General features: G+C 42.3%; 1 protein-coding gene across 3 annotated transcripts; it reads right to left on the bottom strand.

Moving 5' to 3' along the window:
* Positions 1-23,683, bottom strand: Exoc3 (exocyst complex component 3). 3 transcript variants are annotated; one of them, XM_057789552.1, is made up of 13 exons: positions 23,610-23,683; positions 21,766-21,956; positions 18,678-18,897; positions 15,319-16,000; positions 13,351-13,468; positions 12,451-12,576; positions 9,983-10,083; positions 9,343-9,453; positions 9,109-9,259; positions 7,513-7,635; positions 5,056-5,217; positions 4,150-4,277; positions 1-3,042 (listed from the first exon to the last, which is right to left on the bottom strand). In XM_057789552.1, the coding sequence occupies exons 2-13, from the start codon at positions 21,937-21,939 to the stop codon at positions 2,871-2,873; spliced, it is 2,268 nt and encodes a 755-aa protein (XP_057645535.1). In that variant the 5' UTR covers positions 21,940-21,956; positions 23,610-23,683; the 3' UTR covers positions 1-2,870. The 3 variants fall into 3 exon arrangements, with proteins under 3 accessions (XP_057645535.1, XP_057645536.1, XP_057645537.1); XM_057789553.1 differs by having other exon boundaries at positions 23,529-23,611; XM_057789554.1 differs by lacking the exon at positions 23,610-23,683 and adding an exon at positions 22,749-22,877.
* Positions 23,684-25,623: the final 1,940 nt, after the last annotated feature.

Raw genomic sequence — 25,623 nt, 5'->3', positions numbered from 1 at the left:
TTCTACAACACATCTTTATTTTAATTTAAAAACATTATTTTAAAAAATTGCATACAGAATCCCCAGATATTGGCTATATACCAGAGGAGCCTTAACTGTTAAGTAATATATGATATACTGGGCAAACTAGCAAAGAGCACAGATTGGGTAACTCATAAAGTCTGTTTCATGCTGTAGAGGCAGACATCTGAAGGCCAGGGGTCAGGAAAGTCTTGGCTTTAAGGGCTGCTGGCATTGCCACTCAAGAACTCACACTATTCTCATGCGACGTCATTAAAACCTTGATGATACACACCACACTTGCAATGATTCTACTTTCAACCCAAGTCTGATTCAAGGTTCTAAGGTTAAGACCTTAACATTTCTTTTTAGGGGTCACAATTCATTCCATTGAAGTATGAAAGGAAGTGAGCCAAGGTAGCTCTGCTTGTTCAGCTTTTCCTGCACTCTAGTTTAAAGGCCTGCTGAGGGGGCCTGGTTCCGGCAGCTTGCACGCAAGTGCCAAGGACGCCTACCTACCCTTTTCTTCTTTAGAGGACCCTCACCCAGCAAATGAACTGTGTATCAACAGATAAGAGGGAAGGAGGATAGCTGGTAGCTGCTTCTCCATTTCACTGGTGACCCATCATGACCTGGGACATCTACTCATTCTGGATAAATAAAAAAAAAAATTAAATAAATGTGGTGGTTTGAATAAGAATGGCCTACATAGGCTCATATATTTGAATTGTTAGTCATCAGGGAGTACAACTATTTGAAAGGATTAGGAGGTGTGGCATTGTTGGAGGAAGTGTCTCATGGGGTAGGGGTGGACTTTTGGCAAGCCCAGAGTCTCTCTCTCTGACTACAGATTAGGATATAGCTTCAGCTACTGAGAGCACCTGACTGCATACTGCTACGCTTCCTGTCATAATGGGCCAAACCTCTGAAACTGTAAGCAAGCCCCCATTTAAATGGTTTGTAAGAGTTGCCTTGATCGTAGTGTGACAGCCAACAATCAAGGGACTTTGCTAATTTGGAAGATATCCTTTCAGAGGGTAACAGCTCATTGAGGATGAAACTAATACCTGGTGAGTGTTCTCTCTCAAAAACACTTCCCTGTCTGGCAGATGGCAGCCCTACAACTTGTTCAGGAAGCAGACTTTATAAACATTCGTATACGTAGCCACAATCCACTCACTGGAACAGCCTATCCAATCCTGTACATAGCTGTTCTCTAATAAGGTCCCACCTCCCCCTGGTATCATGACAGACACTGTCTACCCACTGGGACATAGCGTGCTATCACCCCTTGACTTCTAGCTCCCTAGCCTGTCTCCATGATCCTAATACCCACTGCTCAAGAACAGGATTTCCTGTTCTCTGTTGACCTCCAGGGCCAGAGAGACAAATGGGCTTAACCACATAGGCATTCCGTGGTCATCTTAACGCCTACCCAGACACTCAGCAGCAGCAGCCTGCAGCGAGAAATCTGTCACTACAAGGGTCACTGCTATTGATCAATACTTCTCAGTGCACATTTAATGAGCACTCCCCAGTTCTCATTCACATTGAACACATGGTTGAGCAGCCCCTGTATCAACACATACCAGCCAGACGCTCTAGGAAATCCAGAGGAATTTTTACTTAGTTCCACATAGAAAAAAGGTTACTTGTGAATTTTTGATACCTTGTAAGAATGAAATAAAAGCAGAATATTAACACTACCATCAAGAGTAGAAAGAAAATATAGTATTAGGTGACCATGTGGTATAAGGCTGTCTATCAGCAGATAGACAGGCCCTACCAGGCTTTCCACATCTATGTAAATGGAGAGCTGTGGACAAGGGAACCCAGGTACTATCTCTCCCTCAGGTAACAAGTAAGCAGATCACCTTCTGTGGACCATGTCCACAAGACATGGGGTCCATTATTTATTCTGAATATAATCTTATTAATTAGCTTAAAGTTAATATGCAAAATAATGCCACCACTGGGGCCAACACTGGCTGGCTAAACTAGGGAGAGAAGTGCAGGGACTCTGGATCACAAATAAGCATGCAATATAGATCTTTTTTGTTTGTTTGTTTATTTTTTTGTTTTTCGAGACAGGGTTTCTCTGTAGCTTTGGAGCATGACATAAAACTAGTTCTTGTAGACCAGGCTGGCCTTGAACTCATAGAGATCCTCCTACCTCTGCCTCCCAAGTGCTGGGATTAAAGGCATGCACCACCACTGCCCAGCTATCCTAACACATATTTTAAATACTCGTTTTCATATATACTTTGACCCAAAATTTTTACTTACGACAATTCTCATCCTCTTTGTATAACTGACCCAGATTGCACTCAGCCCATATGAGGTCGTGCTCACCTGGGTGGGGCTCACTGGTTCAGCAGGTGAGGTTTTTGTTTTGTTTTTCCTCTGCCAAGAGGACTGAGCAACTGGTCTAGAGACAGCCAGAAAAGCAGAAAGGCCAAGGTAGACCTTGATCCCAGAGACCGCTCAGGACTATCCACAGTCAGCTGAGATCTGATGACCGTAGCTTCTGGACATGGCAGTATCACAACCAGTCAGAACAACTAAGAATGAGAAGCTCTCTTGCTTTCCTGCCCTTTAATCAAGTGCCAGATGTTCAAAGTGTGTTACCTAAGCAGGGCAAGACCTCAGCAGGAAAGGACAAGTGATGTTCATGACACATCTTTTCACAATGACATAAGTGACCAAGAGGGTTTTATAGTAGAGAACAGTATGACAACACAGAAGATAGGCACGTGAAACTGACATTATATGGAGCACCCAGAGAAGGACTTTTGTTTTAATAAATTTGCTTCTTAGGGTGGCAACATGAAGCCCCACAGTGAAGACACATGAGGCAGTGGAGGACAGGGCTACTTAAGGAGTTTTGCCACATTTAGACTCGGCACAACAATCTCCTTGAAGATGGGTACATAGTTGGGGTTTGCTTGCATGGGGCCCTGCTCCAGCGTTTCCATGATAGTCTGTTTCATGTCCCGGCTGGCATCTCCTCGCACTGCCAACAATGCACCAATGTGGTCGTCTCTGTGGGGAGAAATAAGCATGAGCTTCCATCTTCTCTTGGTTCCCTCAGTCCCACAGGTGACACCCACAGGGTAGGGAACCGACAGTCACAAAGGGCATCTCTTCTTTTATAGCATGAGATACCCTAAATGTCATCTTAATTTTCCTTTTTTTAAAATTCTGCTCTTCTAACCACTGGAGTCAAGACTGTCTGACCTGGGAAGGGCAACTCTGGAGGCCTTAGGACTCTAGTTCTTCTAAGAGTGGCAATGAGACAACTTAGCCATGCTCACCCTTAGAGAAAATGGTAGGTTCCTGGAATGGAGGTCACAAAGGCAGGGCCTGGGGCCTGAAGCCAACACAGCACATGGAGGGACACGGAGCAGATACCCATTCCCTCAGCCTGATACTGAGTACACATATAATCAAGGAAGTCCTGGCCATATACGATATGTCAGCTTCCTTCCTTAGATCACCTTTCAGACCACTTCAGTGATCACAACCTTCCCCACTCCACTCATCAAAGATGCAATACTCAGTCCTTCCTGTGGTGGTTGGAGAGAAAATGGCCTCATAGGGAGGGCACTATTAGGGGGTATAGCCTTGTTGGAGGAAATGTGTCACTTTGTGGGTGGTCTTTGAGGTCTCCTATGCTCAAGCTACACCGTCCAGTGAGAGTTGCTTCAGCTCCTTCTCCATGTCTGTCTGCATGTCACCAATCCCTACCATGATAATGGACTAAACCTCTGAAACTGTAAGCTAGTCCCAATTACATGTTTTCCTTTTAATAAGAATTGCTGTGGTCATGGCGTCTCTTCTTAGTGACACTTCCCTATCTTGTACAGTTAGGCTTGCCTTCTGACCACCACCCACTCAGGCACAAAAGCTTGGCTATAAGGTGGGTGTACAAACCCCAGCCAGATTCTGCTAACATCAGGTAGGGCTGGTTGAAGGCTGCACAGATGACGCCTTGGTGCAGCCACACCACCACAGTTCCGACAACCTTTCTCTTCACACCCAGTTGGGATGCATGTACTGTCTAACTCCTGATGCTCACAGCTCATCTTCCTAAGGGTAGTAGGCATAGCCTGTTGTACTACTTGCTGCTGGAAGATGCTCAGCCTTTACCTGATGTCTGGATATTTGCTGACCAGAGTTGAGACTTCTAGGTAAAGCAGAGAAGGGTCTGTGAGCTTAATAACCTCTGCCACTGCAACAATTGTATCACAGTGTCCATCCGCATCTTCATCAAATCCCTGGAAAACAGCAGCAGCGTGAGGGACAGTCCTAAACTCAGTCTTCTGCAGCAGTCTCAACTTTATCTTGACATCTCCAAACTCCCTTTCAGGCTGGGCACCTTGCTCTTTCATGTAAACACCCAAGATTCTTTCTAAGCAGGGATGGGGCCACTCTCACGAGGTGATTTGGTTAGTCACTACTTGGTCTCTAGCCGGGAAAAGGGCCTGGTGGAGTAGTATCTAGTCACGGCCACTTGGGACAAGGAGTTAGGTTATGAGGTTATTAAGTTAGGAGTTAGGCAACCAGAATCTTAGGTGAGGGCAGAAGGACAGGAAGAGATGAATTACTCTATAAAGTACACATGGGCTGCCACCAGAAGTTTTTTTTTTTTTTTTTTTTTTTTTTGGTTTTTCGAGACAGGGTTTCTCTGTGGTTTTGGAGCCTGTCCTGGAACTAGCTCTTGTAGACCAGGCTGGTCTCGAACTCACAGAGATCCGCCTGCCTCTGCCTCCCAAGTACTGGGATTAAAGGCGTGCGCCACCACCGCCCGGCTCCACCAGAAGTTTTGAGAGCTGCTGTAAAGCATCAGTTCCTCTGGAAATTTATCATTTGTGAACTGGGCAGGCTGTGGACAAGACCCTCCTCCTGACAGACACAACTAACGGGCCACTGGTTTCTGATGTTGCTGGACCCCATAAACAGTCCAGGCACAGAAACCAAAAGCTACTGGACAACAAAACTCTGAAACCTGACACCCACCATCCTGGAGCTTAGTTCATGGTGCCAATTACTCACAGATGCCAGCTTCCGGAACAGGAAGCGGAGCTGTTCAGCCTCTCTGACCATCTTCTCAGCACCCTCCTTGCGTTCTTCAGCACTTCGAAAGGAGATACGCTTCTGCATGACAGCCCGCAGGTATTCTACCACCACACGCCTGTGTGCCTCAGCTGTCATCCTCTGTAGAGAAACATGTAGTTGCAGATTCCACAGTGCTAACACACACAGATCTTCTCACCAAGCCTAAGATGACCTGCAAACAGGTCGGTGCACATTCTTCCTACCCAACAACTTAGCTGGATTGTTTTCTTTTTCCCTGTTGAGACATGATTTAGCTATACAGTCCAGGCTAGCCTCAAAACTCACAATAATCCTCCTGTCTCAGCCTCCAGAGTACCACATCTGCCATATATTTGGTAGAATTTTAAAGTAAGTATATTAAGCGAATTAAGCATACCTGAATTTCACCAAAAAGTTTTGGACTCTGCTGGCTGCACATGGTGACAGGAGTGGTTAGGTGGTTAGGCCAGCTGTCAGAACAGCACGTGCATAGGTGTTGTGGGGTATTTGTACACTGTGTGAAGATATATTGCTGTGATTGATTTAACAAAGGGCTCAACAGCCAATAGCGAGGCAGGCTTTCTGGGGACAGAGAGGACTCTGGGAAGAAGGCAGGCAGAGAAGCCAGCCAGATGCAGACTGAGTTAGGCACACAGAATGGTATAGAGGTAAAAGCCACATGGTAGAATATAGATTAATAAAAGTATGTGTTAACTTAAGTTGTAAGAGCTAGTTAGGAACAAGCTTAAGCTATAGACCGAGCTTTCATAATTAATAAGAAGTTTCCATGCCATTATTTGGGAGCTGGCTGATGGGACAGAGAAAGATACACAGGAACAAGAAAGGACTCATAGATGGCCTGTGCAATCTTGATGTTTACTTTCCATCTAAAAATCAAACAGATTTAAGTCCTTGGGAGAACTTGTTTCCAGCATCATTATTCTAGGGGCACCATATCATGTACAAATGGGCTGCAGTGACCCTCATTAACAGACACCAGGCCAGCACTTACCTGATGTGTGCCCTAGCCTCAGGGTTAACTCCTTTAGATGCTCTAACTCTGCCTGTCCCTGAGGCTCTCAACTCAACACAATGGAACTGAGGAACTAACTGCCTGAGTCAAACAAACTTTGGCCTCATGGACTGACAGGCTGGAGGAGTTTAGCTCAGATGGAGCCCAAACAGTAGTACCTCATCCACAGGCAGCCTAAGATTAGCGGAAAAGCAAAACAACGACCTGTACCCTCTGCTAAAACAAAACAACCATAGACCAAATATCCTATGAATCTTCAGGAAAGACTCAATGAGAAAAGAAACCTCTGGAGTACTGCAAAGCAAAGGAAAAGTCTAGAACCAACATGGGTAGAAGTATAGGGAAAAAGCTTGTTGAAGAGCTCAGACTCCCTACATGGAAGTAATGGAGCCTTCCTGAAGGAGATACTTAAGTCAGTCAGCTCCCTAACTGTACAAGCACGGATATGATGGTTTCTGCCCTGGAGTCTGCTCCCTGTGAGGTGGGCTATTGTCCCTTATCCAAAATGGAGAGTCACACACAACCATTAGGCCCACAGGCCTGCTGTCACATTGGGGAAGAGCCCCACAAGTCTCCAAGAAGACAAAGGAACATATATCATTAACTAAATCAAGCTGCAAGGAGGCTGAGACTGGACTTAAGAAATGCATGCCTGTGAAGTACATATAATTTCCCCAGATAATAGCTTCCTTCCTTAAGACCCATCATCTACACATAAAATAAAAATCAGAGATCACAAACATACCAGGAGGTAAAGATAGCAGGCAAATACAACAAGCTCTACCATGGGTAAGACCAACATACCCAAATGGTGTAGGAGGTCCTTCTGTTTGTGTTGCTTTCATTGGTTAATGAATACAGAAACTGCCTTGACCTTTTGATAGGGCAGAACTTAGGTAGTCTGGGAAAACAGAACTGAATGCTGGGAGGAAGAAAGAAAGCAGAGTCACAGAGAGATGCCATGGTCCTCTGCCTGAGACGGATGCTGGTTAGAATCTCTCCCAGTAAGCCACTGCCACATGGCCATATACAGATTAATAGAAATGGGTTAAATCAAGATGTGAGTGTTAGCCAATAAGAGGCTAGAGCAAATGGGCCAAGCAGTGTTTTAATTAATACTATTTCTGTGTGGTTATTTTGGGACTAAGCTAGCCGGGCTGCTGGGAAAAACAAGTGGGCCACTCCCTGCAACACCCAAAGACTTCGGACCACTGTCAGACACTCCTATGTCCCTCAAAAAAAAATTCTAGTCTTCACCCAAACCTCACCTTCTTTAGATCACATAAACGTTGGCATATTGTTATAAGCAGACAGCTATTTTAACACTTAATTATAAATCAGACGGGAGGTAGGCTCCAGTGTACCACAACCCATTTGTTTACCTTTTTATATGGCTTTTTAATTTTGGCAAAGTCATTGAAATAGTCTTCTACAGTGACACAGATGATGTCCACAGCGTTTGACCCTAACAGCCACTTCTTTGTCATCAGTTCATTCAGATGTTGCTGAAAGGCACAAAGTGATCATGTAAATCTTCATCTGGCACAATGCCCAGGATCACCCCTACCTGAGAGTGGACACTCCCTGGTGTCACAGAGATTTTCTGAAGTGGCAGTGATATACTCAGGTTAAAAAAAAAAAAAAAAAAAAAAAAAAAAAAACTACTTTTACATAATCTGCAATTTTCTACTTTAAATTTATGAGATTTGTATTTATATACAAGCTTTGTAAAAAGCATCACAAACAACAGGTTAGATATGTAAATATTGGTTTTTACTTTTAATAGCAATATATTATATGGATATGTCATAATTTACCCAAAGTCTCTGATATACATTTATATATTTTTCATACTTTGTGATTGCAAATAATGTTGTAGTGAATTTGTATTTTGCAGGTGAAATTCCTTTAGGAATTCTGAGTCAAAAAGTATGCAAATTAAAACTCTATAATATAAGTATATATTATAAGTATATCCAAACTGCCCTTGGAAAACTGCAGAGTCAGCTCTACTGAGCAGTGTGTGTTTCAATCCCCAGCTCTAAGGTAAGCAACAGCTCACACTAAGTCTCAATCTGTGTTTCTTTGGTAACAGCAGATAGATGTCTGGCTCATGTTTAGATGCTGGTAATTCTTTTTCTGTGTAGAGGTCATTTGTACCCTTTGTCTATTTTTGTATTATGCCTTTTTTTTAAAAAATAATCCTAAAGACAAACATCTCTTCTTTTCTCAACTGGTGTATGCGTGCCCTACAAAGAGGTCAGAGGAGAATATTGGCTGTCCTGTCCTATCACTCTCCACTTTATTTCCTTGAGACATGGTGTCTCACTGAACCTAGAGCTCACCATTTTGGCAACACTGGCTGGCCAGAAAGTCCCAGTTGTCCTCCTTTCTCTGCTCTTCATAGCTTTGTGGTTAAAGGCATTCATAGTCATACTCATGAGTACTGGGGATCTGAATTCAATGAGGCATGATTAAAAAATTCCTTTGCAGCAAGACCCACAAATGGCCATTGTTTTATGTTTTAATATATGCTGATTCCTGCCAAGGCATTTAAATACGCTGCTATCTGTGTTCCAAAGTGGCCCTATTTATGGTGCATTATGCTTTTGATATAAATAAAAATTGTTTTGCTGATGATTTTTGGGTGTGTTGAATTTCAAATTTCACTCCAAACTGAAGCTGATTTATGTGACCTATGCACTCAGCTGGGTTTTGTTATAGGTTTCCACATACTTATCAGGTAACTTGCTATCAGTTTGATGCCTAAAATATCCTGAGAGTCTTTATCCAAATTTGCCTACGAAGGGTCCTACATCACACAAGGCAGCCAGTGGCCCTCTGGCTGTAGCTTAGCACAGACGCAAGGGAACGTCTCAGCTCACATGCAGCTTCTACATGAGGCAGGTGACAGTGTAGCCCGTAGAGCATGAGACCACTCCATGCTCTAGCCCCAGGGATGGAGGAGCCAAGCGCACCTCTAGATCCAGGAAGACTTCCTCTAGCAGACTACTGCAGCCTTCCTTAGCAATGGCATCTAGAATCCCATCCATGCTTGGCTGACTCAGACACGGGCCCTCCTCTGCTTCAGTTTTCAGGTACTTCCTTTTCAGACTGACGATGGATTCTCTGCAAGGAAACATCAAGGGCTCAGGGAAGAGCTGTATGCTTGCATGCTGTCTGCCTCACCCTGTCCCATCACTGTTGCTCACTTGAAGGTCTGGCAGTTGTTGATGATGGCAATCATGTACTGCACATAACAGTGTGGGTGCTGCCGGTTCCTCAGGTGCTCTTCTTTGTAAAGCTGGGCTTCATCTTTGTATCTGAAATCACATCAGGGGACTCAGGCTGCCTCCAGGGATACCACTTTTGGACCAGAGGAGTCTTTAAACACCAACAACATACTTTTAGATTGACAGAGAGTCAATCATGTTAAATTAATTTTTTAAAAAATTTTGTAGCAGGCTTTGAAATATAGTTTGATATTCTGACATGAAGATACTCTGAAACATGTAACTGTAACCAGGAAAGTATCACTTTATCTCATGAACAATTCACTCCACAATTTACATAACAGGACTAGAGGATGACTCCATAGGTAAAGGTACTTGTCACAAAAGCCTATCCACCTGAAGTGAACAACTCACAGGGAAAGGCCCACTGGGACACACTGTATCACATGTCCCATCAGTTAGGAGTCTTCGTCGTCGCATTCTTTTACTTCTTTATAATATCTTTGCATTTCTGAACAACAAAAGGAGGCTAATCTTTTAATAACAGCATACTAGAATCAACAAATTTTGCCCTTAAAACACACAATTTGTAAGTTAGATCAATGGCAAAAATACATACCTGCTTAGGAAAGAATTCATTTGCTGAAGACACAAAACCAGCACCTTTGTTTTCAAATCTTCACTTATTTGAGCAGCAACTTGGAGATTCTGTTCAAACATCTAAAAATTGAAAAACTTAAGAATCTGAAATAGTCTTGTAAGAGTATAGAAAAATATTCCAACCATTTAAATTCTACCTGGGACATCCTTCTCCAAGGTCTACCCTGGTTAATCTGCCTGACTCTTCCTGCTCAACACACCCTCCCAACCTGCTAGATCTAGCCTGGATCCCTCATCTAGTGGCTCCTCCCATGGCCCACCCTGCCTGTTCCTGACCCATAGGCCCCTACTGTACCATATCCAACCTCTCCATCGGGTCAGATCTACTCGCACACTCCAGGCTTGGACCAAGACACACACCCTGCACACCTGTCCACCTGCTTTCATTTCTCCCAAGCGATTTCCAATCTCTAGGTCCAACCTGCCTGCAATCTTCCCTTCTATCCCTCCCAACCTGCTCTGTCACGTCAGACACAGAAGTAACAAAGAAGTCCATATGCCCAGAATACCTCACAAAAATACAAACAATATGAATGATCAAGCTTTTATCTCTCCTCCAAAATGTACTAAACCTTACAAAAATGTCTGCCAATGAGAATTACCTAGATGAACCTCAAGAAAAAGAATTCAAAAGAGCAGTTAAATTCATCAAAGAATTCAAGGAATTTAAAGAAGACACAATGAAGCATCTGAGTAAAATTAAGGAAAAAGAATTTACAACTGAATAATGCCTGGGAAAATACAAATATAAGGCTGATAGAAATACTAAAGACAACCCAGGACTCAAAAAACAGATTTCAACAAAAATAAAAAAAACAAAAGAAAGAAAGAGAAGCTCCAAATGAACAGAATCAGAAATGAACAGGGAAACATTATAACAGATGCCAAAGAAATTCAGAATATTGTAAGGAAATAATTTAAAAATCTATACTCCATTAAGTTGGAAAACCTAAAAGAAATGGATGAATTTCTAGATTTAGGAAACCACCAAAATTAAACCAAGAAGAAGTCAACAACCCAAACAGACTCATAACAAGTAAGGATATTGGAATAATAATAAAAAGTCTTCTAGCTTAAAGGGGGGGACAGAACCAGATGGAATCACAGAAGAATTATACCAGACTTTCAATGAAGCTCTACAGCCAATCATTCTTAAATGGTTTGGGGTGGGGTGGGGGGGAGATCCTTTTATCAAGCCAGTATCACTCTAGTTATTCTTTTTGTTTTGTTTTGTTTTTTTTGTTTTTCGAGACAGGGTTTCTCTGTAGCTTTGGTGCCCGTCCCGGAACTAGCTCTTGTAGACCAGGCTGGCCTCGAACTCACAGAGATCCGCCTGCCTCTGCCTCCCGAGTGCTGGGATTAAAGGCATACGCCACCACCGCCCAGCCACTCTAGTTATTCTTGAAGCAACGTCACTTGACCCAAACACGGCTCTAGCAGGCCTGGCCCTTCTACCCCATTCCCTCTGCCTTGCTGAAAACTGTTGGGTTATATTCCTAAAGCTAGCTACCAAGGTCTATTCCCTTATATGGCCATTTCTTCCTGTTGAGGTCCAGCTCTACAAGTATTGAAATCCAACAATCAAAAACCCAGTAGTGTCTGCCCAAATTAACCTGTCTAATCAAAATTAAACACCTTATCCCAATACGGGAGCTTCCCCCCTTTACTTTATAAACGGGCCATGTCTGTCTCCTCTCTATGCAGAGGCACTCCTTTGTCCCTCGGGACAAACACCCTCCTCCCTCCCTTGTTTCTGTCCCCTTTCCCTTCTCGGTTATCTCCTGTCTTTGTTTCTTATTCCTGCCTTTTGCCTCTCTGCGGCAAATACATCTTTTGGGGCCAATGACTTGGTTTTAGGGTGTCTTGGGCCAATACAAGTCCCTTCAATGTGTACATGGGCCTAATATCCAGTACTGTCCAGTGATAAGAAAGTATCTTTAAAATGCTATACAACGTCCCTGGATTTCACCAGACTAAACTCAATTATGGCATTTTTAAGACAAATCTTGACAATTTACCAATACAGAATGTAAATAAGCACAGAATGGGAGCACCATGCATAACCAACATATAATTAGCTTCCAGTTCAGACCCAAAAAGATCTGGAAAATCTCAAGTGATCCTGGGTGAAATAACTGAGCACAAGCAATGAAACCACAGCACTGGGTGATAAATACTACTTGGTGAGAATAATCTTCAGACTCTACTTTTTTTTTTTTTTTTTTGCTCCAGAAAGAGGGGAGGAGGTGGAAATTTTTAATTAAAAAAAAAATTAAAAAAAAAAAGGAAAGCAGAGACAGGAGACATCAGGGAAAGGGTGTTCTTGACAACTTTACTAAATTGTGAGGACTGAGGTATTCTGTCTAGAAAACCAACAGACCCTATTACCCACATGGAAAATGGGACCTGTGAATCCAGAGCTTGTACCTGGAACACAATGGCAGGAAGTGTAGTCTGATAGTAGCCATCCTGGTCTGCTTCTGGCTCTGTCTCTTTGCTCCAGTCTTTCTTGTCTGTTTCCAGTGCCTTTCGAAGCCAGGCAATGATGTTGGACTAGGAATTTGGTATTATGGAAAAGGAAAGAACAGGCTCTAAGTTATATTTTCCCTGCAGCACTTTTAGCTGTGAAGACCAGGTGCAGCTTTTCACAGCAATCAGTGCTCCTAAGCATAGAACCTACTAGAGCAGGCATCTCGCATGCAATTCACATATTCATAGTATGTGCAGTGCTCATACTGGTCTCTGCATATGTGGACCACCAAAACCCTAACTGTAGATAAAGAGGGGAAAGCATCAAGAAGGCTATGGATGAACACGATGCTGGAGGATAAAATCAGATGTCCAGCATCTGATGGTTAGGCCCAGGCCATTAGAGAACAAACTTAGCAGCCTAGTCACCTCAGGTCACAGCAAAACACAGGTCTCCAGACCCCAGGGACCCCTAGTAGTGGCTTCGATATCATCTTGTTGCACGTTCCATCTTACTGAGACTGTTCATTGATTGTGAAACTGATGTCAGACTGGCCCCTGGGTCCCCAAATTGGAACACAGTGCTAAGGTGGCTCATGCTACCTTAGACACAAGGTCTTGCCAGCCAAATGGGTGGCACAGGCTGGCTCCTCCAGCAGAAGAGACTCACATATCTGCGAAATATATTCAAATGAGCTCCAAACCAGAGTCAGGTATCCCTTCTTTAACAGAAAATGGGCAAGACAAGATGCAGAGAAACAGCTAGTCTGTTGAGGGAGGGTTAGTTCAGATGTCTCACCATATTCCAGACAAACAACCACCAAGTACTTTCTGGAACTGCAAGCCAGTTCTACTCACCGTGAGTGTTGACATGTATGTATCAAGCAACTCAGAGACCACACTTGAAGAGAGTAGAGGCTCCAGGGCACTAACTTCCACTTCTGGGGCCAGCTCCACATTCCCCATCATCTCTGTACTGCAGTGAAAACCAGGTGTAAATGACAAACCACACAGAACACTCTCAAGTAAGTCTATGTGTTTGACTTGACACGTAGAGATCTCCACAAATCAGGAAGAACAGAGGTCTCGTGAACAGCATAGAGTGAAAGGCCAATGATTTGGAGGCCCCTCCATGATGTTACCATGCAGGCTATACAGCCACTTACGTAATAACCTCAATATGGCCTGACGAGGCAGAGGGAGCCCACACTCAAAGGCAGGGAAGATCCACAAAGGTTTGTCTGTTTTAACTCACTATGTCTCCAGAGCTGAGACATGACCAGGCAAACAGGAATTGCCGAACTGGCACACTCAAGAAGAAGATAATGGACAAGTACTGTTATCTGGAACACTAAGCACTGCTGTAAGTCAAGTCTCATTAATGCCTATAGGGGGTGAGACTGAGGCAAGGAGTAAATGTTAGTGAAGGAAACATGTCTGCAAAGAAAGAAAGACAACATTCATTTTACTGTGCAGAAGGCAGGGGAACAAATGCTAAGTTTCAGAGAAAATGTATTTGTTCATGCAACTAGGTACAAAAAAGTCTAGGACACACGAAACACTATACTCTAGGCTTGGTGAAAGACTATGGAATGGAATAGTGGAGACTATCTGGATCTCCCAACAGTGGTTAAAAACTAAGGTTCAGGCCTGTACATGTAAAAACTATAAAACAATGGGGCCAGAGCGATGTCTCAGTGGTTAAGAGCACCTGCTGTTCTTCCAGAGGACCTGAGTTCACTTCTCAGTGCCCTTGTCAGGCAGCTCACAGGCATCTTTAAATGTAGCTCCATTGAAACCAACACCTCCGGCATCTGAAGGCACCTGCACTAACATGTATGTAACTATATGCATACACATATATAACTCCATATAATTAAAAGAAATAAAAATAAATCTTTTTAAAAAGGTATCAAATAATGATCATCATCCATGCCTGACAAATTCATTCTGTTCATATCTTTCTATATAAATAGTTAAAGCCACACACAAAATAAACCTCACTGTTAAAAGCATGCTTTCTTTCTCCACAATAAGGTGGGCAAAACCAAAGAAATTTTAGTATAGTACTTAATATTATTTTCTACCCATAAGTCCATTAATTACCTAATCTTAAAGTAATCATGATAGCTTCCCAGTGACAGTTTTTCAAAGTCCCCCTTCACCTACTTCATGCATAAAGTGGCTCATGTTCCTTCGCATAAAGTAATAGTCTCAAGCTGTAAAGTAAAAGGAATAACTGATTTTTCTATATAGTCTACATATTTTTTCTATATATTCTTGTTACTATTTCTTTATTTTTGAGATACGTCTTGCTATTCTGTCCAGGATATGCTCAAACCATCTTTCCACTAAATTCTCTTGAGTTCAGAAACTGCAGGTATGGACTACTAAGTTAGTGTACAACTGTTTATATTTGGATGATTAACTGTTGCAGTGTACCGATAAGGAAAACAAAACCTGGTAATCTCTTCACCAGTCAGGTGACCCTGAACAGTCACTGAATTTCTTACAGCCACAGGATCCCAACCTATAAAATGTTCCAATACTATACCTGTCTCAGGAAATCACTGTGAAGAAGCAAGAACACACACAGTTAGCATAGAAAACAATACCATGGTAGACAGCAGCGACCATGTAGAAACAATTGTACCCACATGAGATGTGGTTCATCCTCAAGGGTAAGTCTCCAACAGGCAGAACAGAAAGACTTTCATAAACCAGAAAAAAGCATGGGTTTAAAATGCATGAGCTTGTAAACTGTTGGTCAGTGTGCTTTTACAAGTTTCTAAGTAAAGAAGACATAAGGCATGAAATCAGCTCTACCTGGTATAGGTATTTAGGACCCATGTCAAGAGGCTCACAATCTCATTGGCCTCAAGGTCCTCTGACGCCAGGTCCTGCATCCGAGTGCTCAAGGCCTGGTGGTACATGCTCAGGAGGTTCTTAAAAATCTCATAGTGGGGAGGGAAGCACTGGACCATCAGGTTCTTGGCAATGATGAGATCATCCAGGACATACTTCCTGATGATCTCCAGGTGGCGCACAAGCCACATCTTGTCAGACTCTCTGGTGTCTGCCTGTGTGCCTTCAATTCTAGTTGTCACAGTTCTGTCCAAGATGGCAAACATTTTTTCCTTCCAGTTTTTGGGCCTCCCAGGAGGAACAAACCCAGTTTGTTTTTTTCGATCAAGTATCCGCCTGTCAATTTTTTCTTCCCTTTCAATGATCCTGACCACGGAGACCAGCAAGGTGGGATCACGGCGGACAGTGACCAGTGATCTTTGCAGCACCATCCACAGCTGCTTAGCCAGCTCATCAGAGAGCCCCTGTGTGTTACCAAAGTAGCCATGAATGAGGGTCATGTCCCGTTTATTCCCACTGTCCATGCGGTACTGCTCACACATTAGCCCGTCCCGAGAGCACTCCAAGTCCATTAGCTTCCGGTGGGCCTGCAGGAGAGCCCCTTGTTCGATGAGATCTTGGGTCTCCCTCACAATCTCAGGCACTAGAGAAAGGTACAAGTTGACTCAGTAAAAACACATGAAGGCTGTGTGTACACAAAGAGATGACAGCAGGTAAAGAAGGAGGCACCTGGCATCAGTGTCTCTATTGGACAGCTGCCCTGAGAGACCCTAATGGTCTATGAAAGGCTAGCAACTCCCAGAAGGCCTAGATGGAAAGTAAGTAATTACAGTCAACTTCAGCTACATGTGCTTCTTCTAAGCCAGTGAATGTCATCTTTCTTGAGCTAAGGTGGGATTCAGAAAAAATCCCATGCTTCAAGTATGGTGATCCATGTTCTGATTATTGATGGTTGCTTCTAACTATTTTATAGCTACTATTATTGATGTGAATTACAAGAAATAAAGAGGATGACTACCTTCCTTTCTCCAATTTTCTTTCTATCCCTTTGGAAGTCTAACAGAGGGGCATTCAAAAGCATGTGTGTGCATGCTCATGTGTGTACATGCATAAACATATAGGACATGTCAGAAAAATCACTATGGATGCTCAGGCAGAGGAAAAAGCTCATAAGACATGAAAGAATCCTATATAAAACAATCTAAAACCAGAATTCTGGCAGATCCCAACATTCATGTAAGAATCAAGTGCCAAAACAGAACACAAAGCATGCTACCAGCATGCTTCATTAAAAAGTTAAAAAACAAAGTAAAGCAAAAAACAAACAACAGCAACTAAAAGCCAATTTAACACATAATGCTTCAGGAAGGACCTGATGGCAGGTCTACTGACATAAAAATTAAAACTGTCTAACCAAAGTGGGCGCAAGGCCATTTGAGCAGGTAGGAGATGGAACCAAAAAAATGTTAGGAGAGAATAATAGTAATTATCAGGAACAGAAAGAAAAAGGCTTAAAGAAAGTAGACAGAGCCCAGATGAACTCATAGACCCTTAAGGCAGACCATCATATATATACTGTCGTAACCTCAAAAGAAGAAGGGACCCTTTAGAGAAATAATGGCTAGACACTTCCAAAGCTTGATAGAAGACACTAATGTAAAATCTTAGAAGCTCAATGACCTGCAAGAAAGGCAAACCAATTAACCAAACAATGAAAGAACCCAAGAGAAGAAACTTATCACATAAAAGGACTCCTAAAAAATATCACTAGCATATTCTTCTTAACTGCACAGGGACAGCCTCCAGATAGATTGCATTGAGGTAACAAATTGAGTCTCAGTAGATTTTTAAAAATATAGCTGTTCCAAGATATTTTATTCTTCAAATAAAACAGAAAAATCTAGAAATCAGTGACAGAAGGAAAACTTAAAGATCAACAAATTTTGTTGAATTAAACAATGTTATTAATCAACCCAGTAAAGAAGAATCCCTAACGGAAAGTGAAAGATATGTAGAAAAGAATGAAAATGAAAATACAGTATAACAAAATTTGGAGGATGCAGTACAGGAGGAATAACTGGGAAACACTTTCTAGAGCAGCTTCCATAGAGAAGAAAGATCCATTCAGCTCCCAGAACCTACAGAGATGCTCACAATGACCCACAGCTCCAGTTATAGGGAATCTAATGTCCTTTTCTGACATCTGTAGGCCCTACACATGCAGGTGGTACACAAATATATATGCAGGTAAACACTCACATACATAAAAAAATAAATCTTAAAAAAGGGTAACTAAACCCAAAGCTAAAAGGAAGGAAATAATGGAGATCAAAACATATAAACAAAACAGAGAATACAAAAACAGAAAATAAAAATCAATAACAATAACTTGATCCTTTGAAAAGATTAAGAAAACTGGCAAAACCTTAGCTCAAATGGTCTAAGAAAAAAGATTCTAATTAAGGTAAGAAAGTAGGAATATTTTTACTAATTTTTCAGAAATTTATAACAACTGTAAGATAACAATCAAAAACTGAGTACCAAAAACCGGGATAATCCAGATCAAACAAATTCCTGGATATAAAAACCTACCAGACTGAGAAGCAGAACAGTAGAAAATCTGAACAGATCTCTCTACAAAGGAAAGCCCTAACCTAGTCATATCACTAGTGAATTGGTCAGTGTTTCTTGAGATTCTCTGGACACTGAAAAGAGTTTATGACTAGAGACATACACGTGGATGAGCGGTGGAGCATTCTGCATTCCCTAACACAGACAGCAAAGGAATAACCCAGGCCAGTCAGCCAGGTAGTCCTCTGCCTCTTTTCCAGGAGTCCCCCAGTTGTGGCTGTTACACTGAGACTCCTCCCCGCTCTCTCCCATCCCACCTGCTCCCATCCCACCTGCTCCCTGGCCTGTGTACTTACTTGCCCTAGCTTAAGAACTGCTGTTCTCAGAGATCCTCTCTCTCAGGGCCTGCCTCTCATCTCACTAGTCAGTTACCCTATAAACACACACTGCTACCTCTGTCCTTGTATAGTGGACTCCTAGTCAAGCACTGGCTCTGCAGTGTATGTCTGCGCATTACCCTGACACAGAATAGCACACTCTCGCTAGTCTTTACATTTGCACAACTGACCCTTTCCACTCATGTTCAGAGAAGGTACTGCACACTCGAGGATAGGCCTAAGAAGCATATTGCAAAGAAATGCTGGCCATGTTTCACAGGGCTCCCGGTGTGTGACGGAAAAGCAGGTATGTGCGTGGGAAGGTACCATCATGAGTGTTCTAGCAGCCACCCAAGTCCTCCCCCCACTCACCAGAGAATATATTCTTGAGGTTTTCCACAGCAGCAGCCAACTGGCTGTGCTGTACCACTGCATCTTTTACGTCCTTGAGACTCTCAATGGTGTTGATGCTCTGTCTCCAGTCCTTGCTGACATCAGCCAGAGACTGCTGGATATCCTTGACATCATTCAGTGCATTGTGGAGCTGGCTTAGGCCTGTGCGTACCCCATCTAGCTGTGACTGGATTGCTGCCTAAAGGAGACACCATGCAGGTAAGAAGAGCCAATGACAGCCATATATGATTTCCTAAGGAATAAAACTTTCCAGAGAGAATCAAGTACAGAAAGAATCATTTAAGGGAACAAAAATCACCCAATTTCAGAAAAAAAAAAAAACAAAAAACAAAAAACAAAACACAATTTGATGGACTCACACAATAACTTTTTGTTTCTTTCGATACTGCCTGGGAACAGAACAATGTTATATTTTAAAGCATCAATGATATTTAAAATAATCATAAGCAGGGAGAAGCTTCATTCAGGAGAATTCAGGGAAGAATCACCTTAAAAAGGAATAGATTAACAAAACAGAACAAAGATTCTATCATATCCAACTTAGTAAAACCCTATCTGGATGGGAAAAAGCAAAGACCAAACATTAGTCCGACTGACTAAAAAAATCACCAACAAAATTATAGTAGCCAGCAAACTGCTGTCAATAACTAAATATAAAATGGCCTTGATCCTCCAATTAAAAGATGTAAACTAGTTGACTGCATTGGAAAAAGAAAAACAACAACAATAGCAACAAAAGAAAGTCCAAACAGGATCCAAGTGTCCATTATCTCCAGGAATCACACCCACCTGCAAGGACACTCACAGACTGAGAGTGAAAGGGCAGAAGTTGATTTATTAAACAAATGAAAGCTGAAAGGAAGGTGCCCTAGTTTTTCTGAAATAGGATAAAGTAGACTTCAAACAAAAATTAGACCACTATTCTGAGATCTGATAAAGTAGTCTTAGAAGCAAAATTAGTCAGAAGATAAAAGATCATCCACCATGATCATAAAAGTTAGTCAACACAATATATTATATATTATGTTTATAGGTATTTAAATCTATATTGTGTATGTGAAAGAAAACATGGTATTTTGTCTTTCTTCTCTCTTACTGTTTTCTCTAGTTTCTCTCATTTAGACCAACAGTTTTCAACCTGGGGGTCACAACCCCTTTGGGGGTTGAATGATCCTTTTACAGGGGTCATCTAAGACCAGCAGAAAACACAGATATTTACATTATGATTCTTAACAGTAGCAACATTACAGAAATGAAATAGAAACAAACATAATTTTATGGTTGGGAGTCACCACAACTGAGGAACTGTATTAAAGGGTTGAAGCATTAGGAAGGTTGAAAACCACTGCTTTAGACTCTTTCTTTATACCTCATAAACCCCTTTAAATTTCATGGTGTGGTTTTGATGTATGCTTTGAGTTCTAGTAACGTTTCTTTTACATATGTGGGTGCTTTTATATTAGGGGCATAGATATTCAGGATAGAGACTTCCTCCTGATGAATTGTTCCTGTTATGAGTATAAAGTGTCCATCTCCATCTCTTCTGATTGATTTTAGTTTGAAATCAATCTTGTTAGATATTAGTATAGCCACACCTGCTTGTTTCTTTGGTCCATTTGATTGGAAAACCTTTTTCCATCCCTTTACTCTGAGGTAGTGTCTGTCTTTGCTTTGTGGGAGCCTAGTCTGTTTGGATGCTCACCTTCCTAGTCCTGGATGGAGGGGGCAGGACCCTGGACTTCCCACAGGGCAGGGAACCCTGACTGCTCTTTGGACTGGAGAGGGAGGGGAAGAGGGATGGGGGAGTGGGAGGGAAATGGGAGGAGGTGGAAATTTTTAATTAAGTAATATAAAAAAAGAAATAATAAAAAAATTTCATGGTGTGTTTGTCTTTGTGTGTATACTTAAATCAAGTTTCTCATTTCTGAAAGAAAACATACAATATTTGTCTTTCTGAGTCTGAGTTATTTAATGTAAAATGATCTCTAGCTTCTATCATTTATTTCCCTGCAGGTGACATAGTTTTTCATCCTTCTTTGCAGTCGAGTAAATCTAAGCCAGTTCCATGTCTTGGCTCTTGCGAATAGTACAGCAATAAACACTGATGTGCTCACAGTATCTCTGGTATGTGACTTAGACTCTTTTGGATATATATCTGGGAGTAATATGGCTGGATTGTATGGTAGTTTTATGTTTTGATGATACCTCCATACTAATTTCAGTAGCTATACAGTGCTGGGATTAAAGGCAATGCGCCACCACCGCCCAGTTGTCAATTCTTTTTTTTTAATTGCTCTATTGGTATTTTACCTGTATGTATGTATGTATGTCTGTGTGAGGATGTTGGATCCTGGAGTTACAGACAGTTGTGAGCTGCCATGTTGGTGCAGGAATTGATCCCGGGTTCTCTGGAAGAGTAGCCAGTGCTCTTAAGTACAGAGCCATTTCTCTAGGCCCAGTCAATTTTTAATGACTATTTCTGGAGCCTATTTGAGTTCTTTTCAAGGTATGTTTGCCTATGGTTATAGCTTGCAGTGTTTCTCTATTTCCCTTTAGCATTTTCAAAGTTTTAGGTCTTCTGTTAAGGTCTTTGATCCATTTTGAATTGATTTTTGTGCAAGGTGAGAAATAGGGATCTAGTTTTATTCTTCTATATGTGAATACTGTATTTTCCCAATACTGTTTGTAAAAAGACTATCTTTTCCAGTTATGATTTTGATTCCTTTGTCAAAAACTTGAGTCATCTGAGAGGATGGAATCACAATTGAGAAAAATGTCTCGCCGGGCGGTGGTGGCGCATGCCTTTAATCCCAGCACTTGGGAGGCAGAGGCAGGTGGATCTCTGTGAGTTCGAGACCAGCCTGGTCTACAAGAGCTAGTTCCAGGACAGGCTCCAAAACCACAGAGAAACCCTGTCTCGAAAAACAAAAAAAAAAAAAAAAAAAAAAAATGTCTCCATAAAATAGTGCTGGAGGCAAGCAGGATAGGGCAGAGGATAAACTCTCAAGAGAAATATCTCTGTCCCATGATTCCTATGGTCCCTTACCTTTAGCCTGGCCTCCACAGAAGCCTTCTTCCGAGCCTCCCTTCTGCGATACTGCTCCACTTTGTCCAGCTGGTCTGGGCGCTGAAGCATCCCAGCAACCCTTTGGACCGCTGTTGCAACAGCCTCCAGGTCTGTCTCCTTCATGGTCAAAAAGCAGGTAGAATCTTTGCACATATCATACCACAGGTACACTATGTACACAAAGGAGAGGGTATGTTAAAAAGGATGAAGTGATGGCACCAAACTTAATATGCAAAGGTCATGTGATCACAGTGCAACTAAAGGAAGTTTTTATGATATTTAAATCAGTACACCAAAAATAAAAGCTAAACTTGGGTCATAAACTCCTTAACAAAACCACAAATCTTTGGAATTCAAGTTTTACCTTAACAAAGAGAAGCAGGGATATCTCAGAGGCATAAGAGAGGCACACACAGAGGATATTTATACAGGCACTTAAGACTACTATGTCAAAAGTATCTCTATCACCATTATTAGTCCAACTTTTCATTTCTGGAGCTGTCACCCCATTGCTAGCCACACCCACTGGTAGTCACTGGGAGACAATGACTATTACATACACCTCACAGCCCAGTGGGCAAACATGAGTACAATGACTTCCCCTTAGCACTCTCTGTGTACCCAAGATTCCATTTCTTACATTTGACACCTTTAAAATAAAGTTAAGACAGAAAGAAGATACACATTCTTCTTTCTCAAGCAGTTTGTTCCCCTAAGCACAGATATTCAGATACTAGGTCAATCAGCCTTCAGTCTGAGATACAACACTATCCTAGTCATGGACCACAGGCTATTTGCTGAGTAACTAGCAAATGAGGGATATCAATAACATTTTCATTTGACTTCAGCTATTCAACATTCACAGACGTGATGATGATGATGATGATAATAAACCACCTCCTGGAGCTTTTCATTCTTCATAATAATAATAATAATAATAATAATAATAATAAATAAACCACCTCCTGGAGCTTTTCATTCACCATTCCCATGTAGCCTCAGAAAACCACCAAAATTCATTGTAGATTTTCAGTCATGTAACTTCTCACTGTGTATCTCTCTTTGCATCTCTCATTCAAGTGGAACAGCAGCATTGCAAATACTATCTTTCTTCACCTTCTGATTATAAAACTACATATGTCCAAACAAAAAAATCAGATCAGACAACAGAAATAGGATTCTAGAGGCAACCACTTCTAACAGCACTGTTTTTACTTTTTTCTTCTCTATTTCTTTATAAGTTGGGATTCCGTTGCACACATAATTGCAATTGCAAGTTTTTGTTTTCTTGCTTTGGTTTGACATATTATCCTCAGCATTCCCAACGACATTAAAGCCGGCATAATGCTATTTACAAGGTTAGGTATTAAACTCAGCATCCAACCACTCCCGCTGGCACAGTATCACCCACTCCAGCTGACAGGTGAAAGGCAGCCCAGTTGCAGTGGTACAAGCCAGATGCTAAAGGAAAGCTGGCAAAACCTTTGCAAGATAAAGATCCTTGAACACAGAGAATCAGAAGGGAAGAAATGACACGGATCTCCACCGAGCCTAGTTCCAATGGCAGCCTGAGGACTGTCAGATTGCCGGCCACAGGCCCAAAAGGGAACTAACTCTGAGGGTGGAAACAGCCCCGCCCAAGGGGGAACGCTTGTCAAGGACAAACCCCAACCCGCCCAGGGCGCCCGCACCAAAGGCCCCTAGAAACGTCGGCCAATGTGGTCCCTCGCCAAGGTACAAACCCTCTAAGGGGCACGCAGTGCCAGGTCGCAGCGCCCCGCCCACAACCCAACGACCCAGTCGTCAGAACTGAGGCTCCTCACCGTCCGCGAAGTTGCTTCCACTTCCCGGAGCCAGACCGGAAGTGTGCAGCGTGGTCACTTCCGTTTCCGGCGTTGGGACGGAAGGACGGTAGTAGGGCTACCTGGTCCTGAAAGCTGCTGCCGTGCGGGTAATGGGTAATTCGTCGGTAGTCTCCTTGTTTGGCAGCTTGTCCTGCCCCTTGTGACACAGACTCAGAATTAAACAGGGATTGCGGATCCTGGCCTGGCTCAGCCTTCTGGCGTTTTGCCGTTTTCCCGCCCCTCTCTTCTGATGCAGCACCTGCTGTGCCCACTCCTTTTCTCAGGATTCATTCAGGTCTTGCTCAGTTCCTCTCCTTAGCCACCTCGGTCTCTCCACACCTCTCCGTCTCTTTACTGTGTTGTGTGTTCAAAGTTGCATTATTTGTACTTCGTATAATTGTTTTTTTTTCTTGTTGTCTTTGTTCTCACCTGTCCCCCAGAGGTTTCTGACAGCTGGTAGATTCAAATTGAGGAACAGAGAGTGGGGTCCTGCTGATAGCTGTTAACATAGCTCATAGAAGCTCAAAGAAAACAAAAACACAAGCAAAAAAACATCTGGTGGAATTCGTTCAGCTGCAGGAAGCAAGGAAACATCAAATTGCTTTGACAACTAGGAACAGCCAGAAAGTTTCTACAAGTTTCCCTACCTCTACAGACACAGAGACTTTTCCACACTGGTGTGAACTTTTAGTAAATTTTGGCAGGTTTAAGTTCTACTAATCCATCAGGTTTGACAACTCTGCCCTAAGGGGTCTTAGTTTTTCACCTTTTCTTTATACACACTTGTTGAGTAGCCCACCTACCCATAACATCACTACAAAGTCTGGATCTCCCAAACATGATAGGGCAGATCTTCAGTAAGGTAAGGAACAATGTGGGTAATCTTTTATAACTACAATACAAATGATATAATGAAGTCAGTTTTTTGAAGATGCAGAACCTCAGTGCATGAGTTGCAATTGGGAAAGTGCTCTGGTCCCTTAGTTTATGATACAGTAGGAAGAACTTCAGCTTCTTGAATGTTTAACTGCAAAGTCAGTAGGCACAGATACCAAGACAAAGCTGTAGTTTTTCTTGGTTACCTTATATCTAGCACCTAATCTACTACTGCCTACTATGTGTTGGAGAGTTTAGTCATGGTGCTCCCTAACAGATTCGGTTAACTAGCCTACTTAGAAGAGAACTGCTTCAGTAAAGGACTCAACTTCTGTTTTCTTACAACTAAAACAAAATTTAAGAATCTTTCTTGATTTCTATTTTTGGCTAGCCACATGGTGACAAAGCTCAAGAAGCACTTGGGGTAACAGGATGAATATACTAAGCATACTTTTGAATGTATTGGTGGATTTCTAGGCAGGCATAGAAGTAACCAGGGCCAAACTAGGGAAATAAACAAGCAGTAACTGAAAGTTATGCTTCCCTGAAGCAGGAAAATGAGTAGCCCAGAGCCCACTTTACACTCACCCAGAGCAAGGGAGGAGGTACAGGTTCTAAGTAGGTGGAGAGCAGATGGAGATTCCTTCTGGAAACCCAGATAATCAGCTCAGAGCTTCCTTGGTGAAAGAATGTTTCCAGAAGCCGGACGTGGTGGCGCACGCCTTTAATCCCAGCACTTGGGAGGCAGAGGCAGGCGGATATCTGTGAGTTCGAGACCAGCCTGGTCTACAAGAGCTAGTTCCAGGACAGGCTCCAAGACCACAGAGAAACCCTGTCTCAAAAAACCAAAAAGAAAAAGAAAAAAAAAAAAAGAATGTTTCCAGAAACAGTCTATCCTAGGGATTGCTAGAAGGTTGCATAGTTGTGCTGGGCCCTAGAGTAGGGTAGGCTACGAAAGACACTTCACTTGGGACAAATACCTCCTTATCAGCCTGAAGAGTAGTGCTGAGACTCAGCTCTTGGCAAAGAAAATCCAGAGAGACTCTTTGGGCCCCCTCAATCTCAACAGAAACAAATTATGATGTTGCCCAAGATCTCTTCTTGTTCTCAGAGGACA

Source organism: Chionomys nivalis, chromosome 15 (genome assembly GCF_950005125.1).
Source record: "Chionomys nivalis chromosome 15, mChiNiv1.1, whole genome shotgun sequence".
Lineage (NCBI taxonomy): Eukaryota > Metazoa > Chordata > Mammalia > Rodentia > Cricetidae > Chionomys > Chionomys nivalis.
This window is presented reverse-complemented; position numbering and strand designations above follow the sequence as displayed.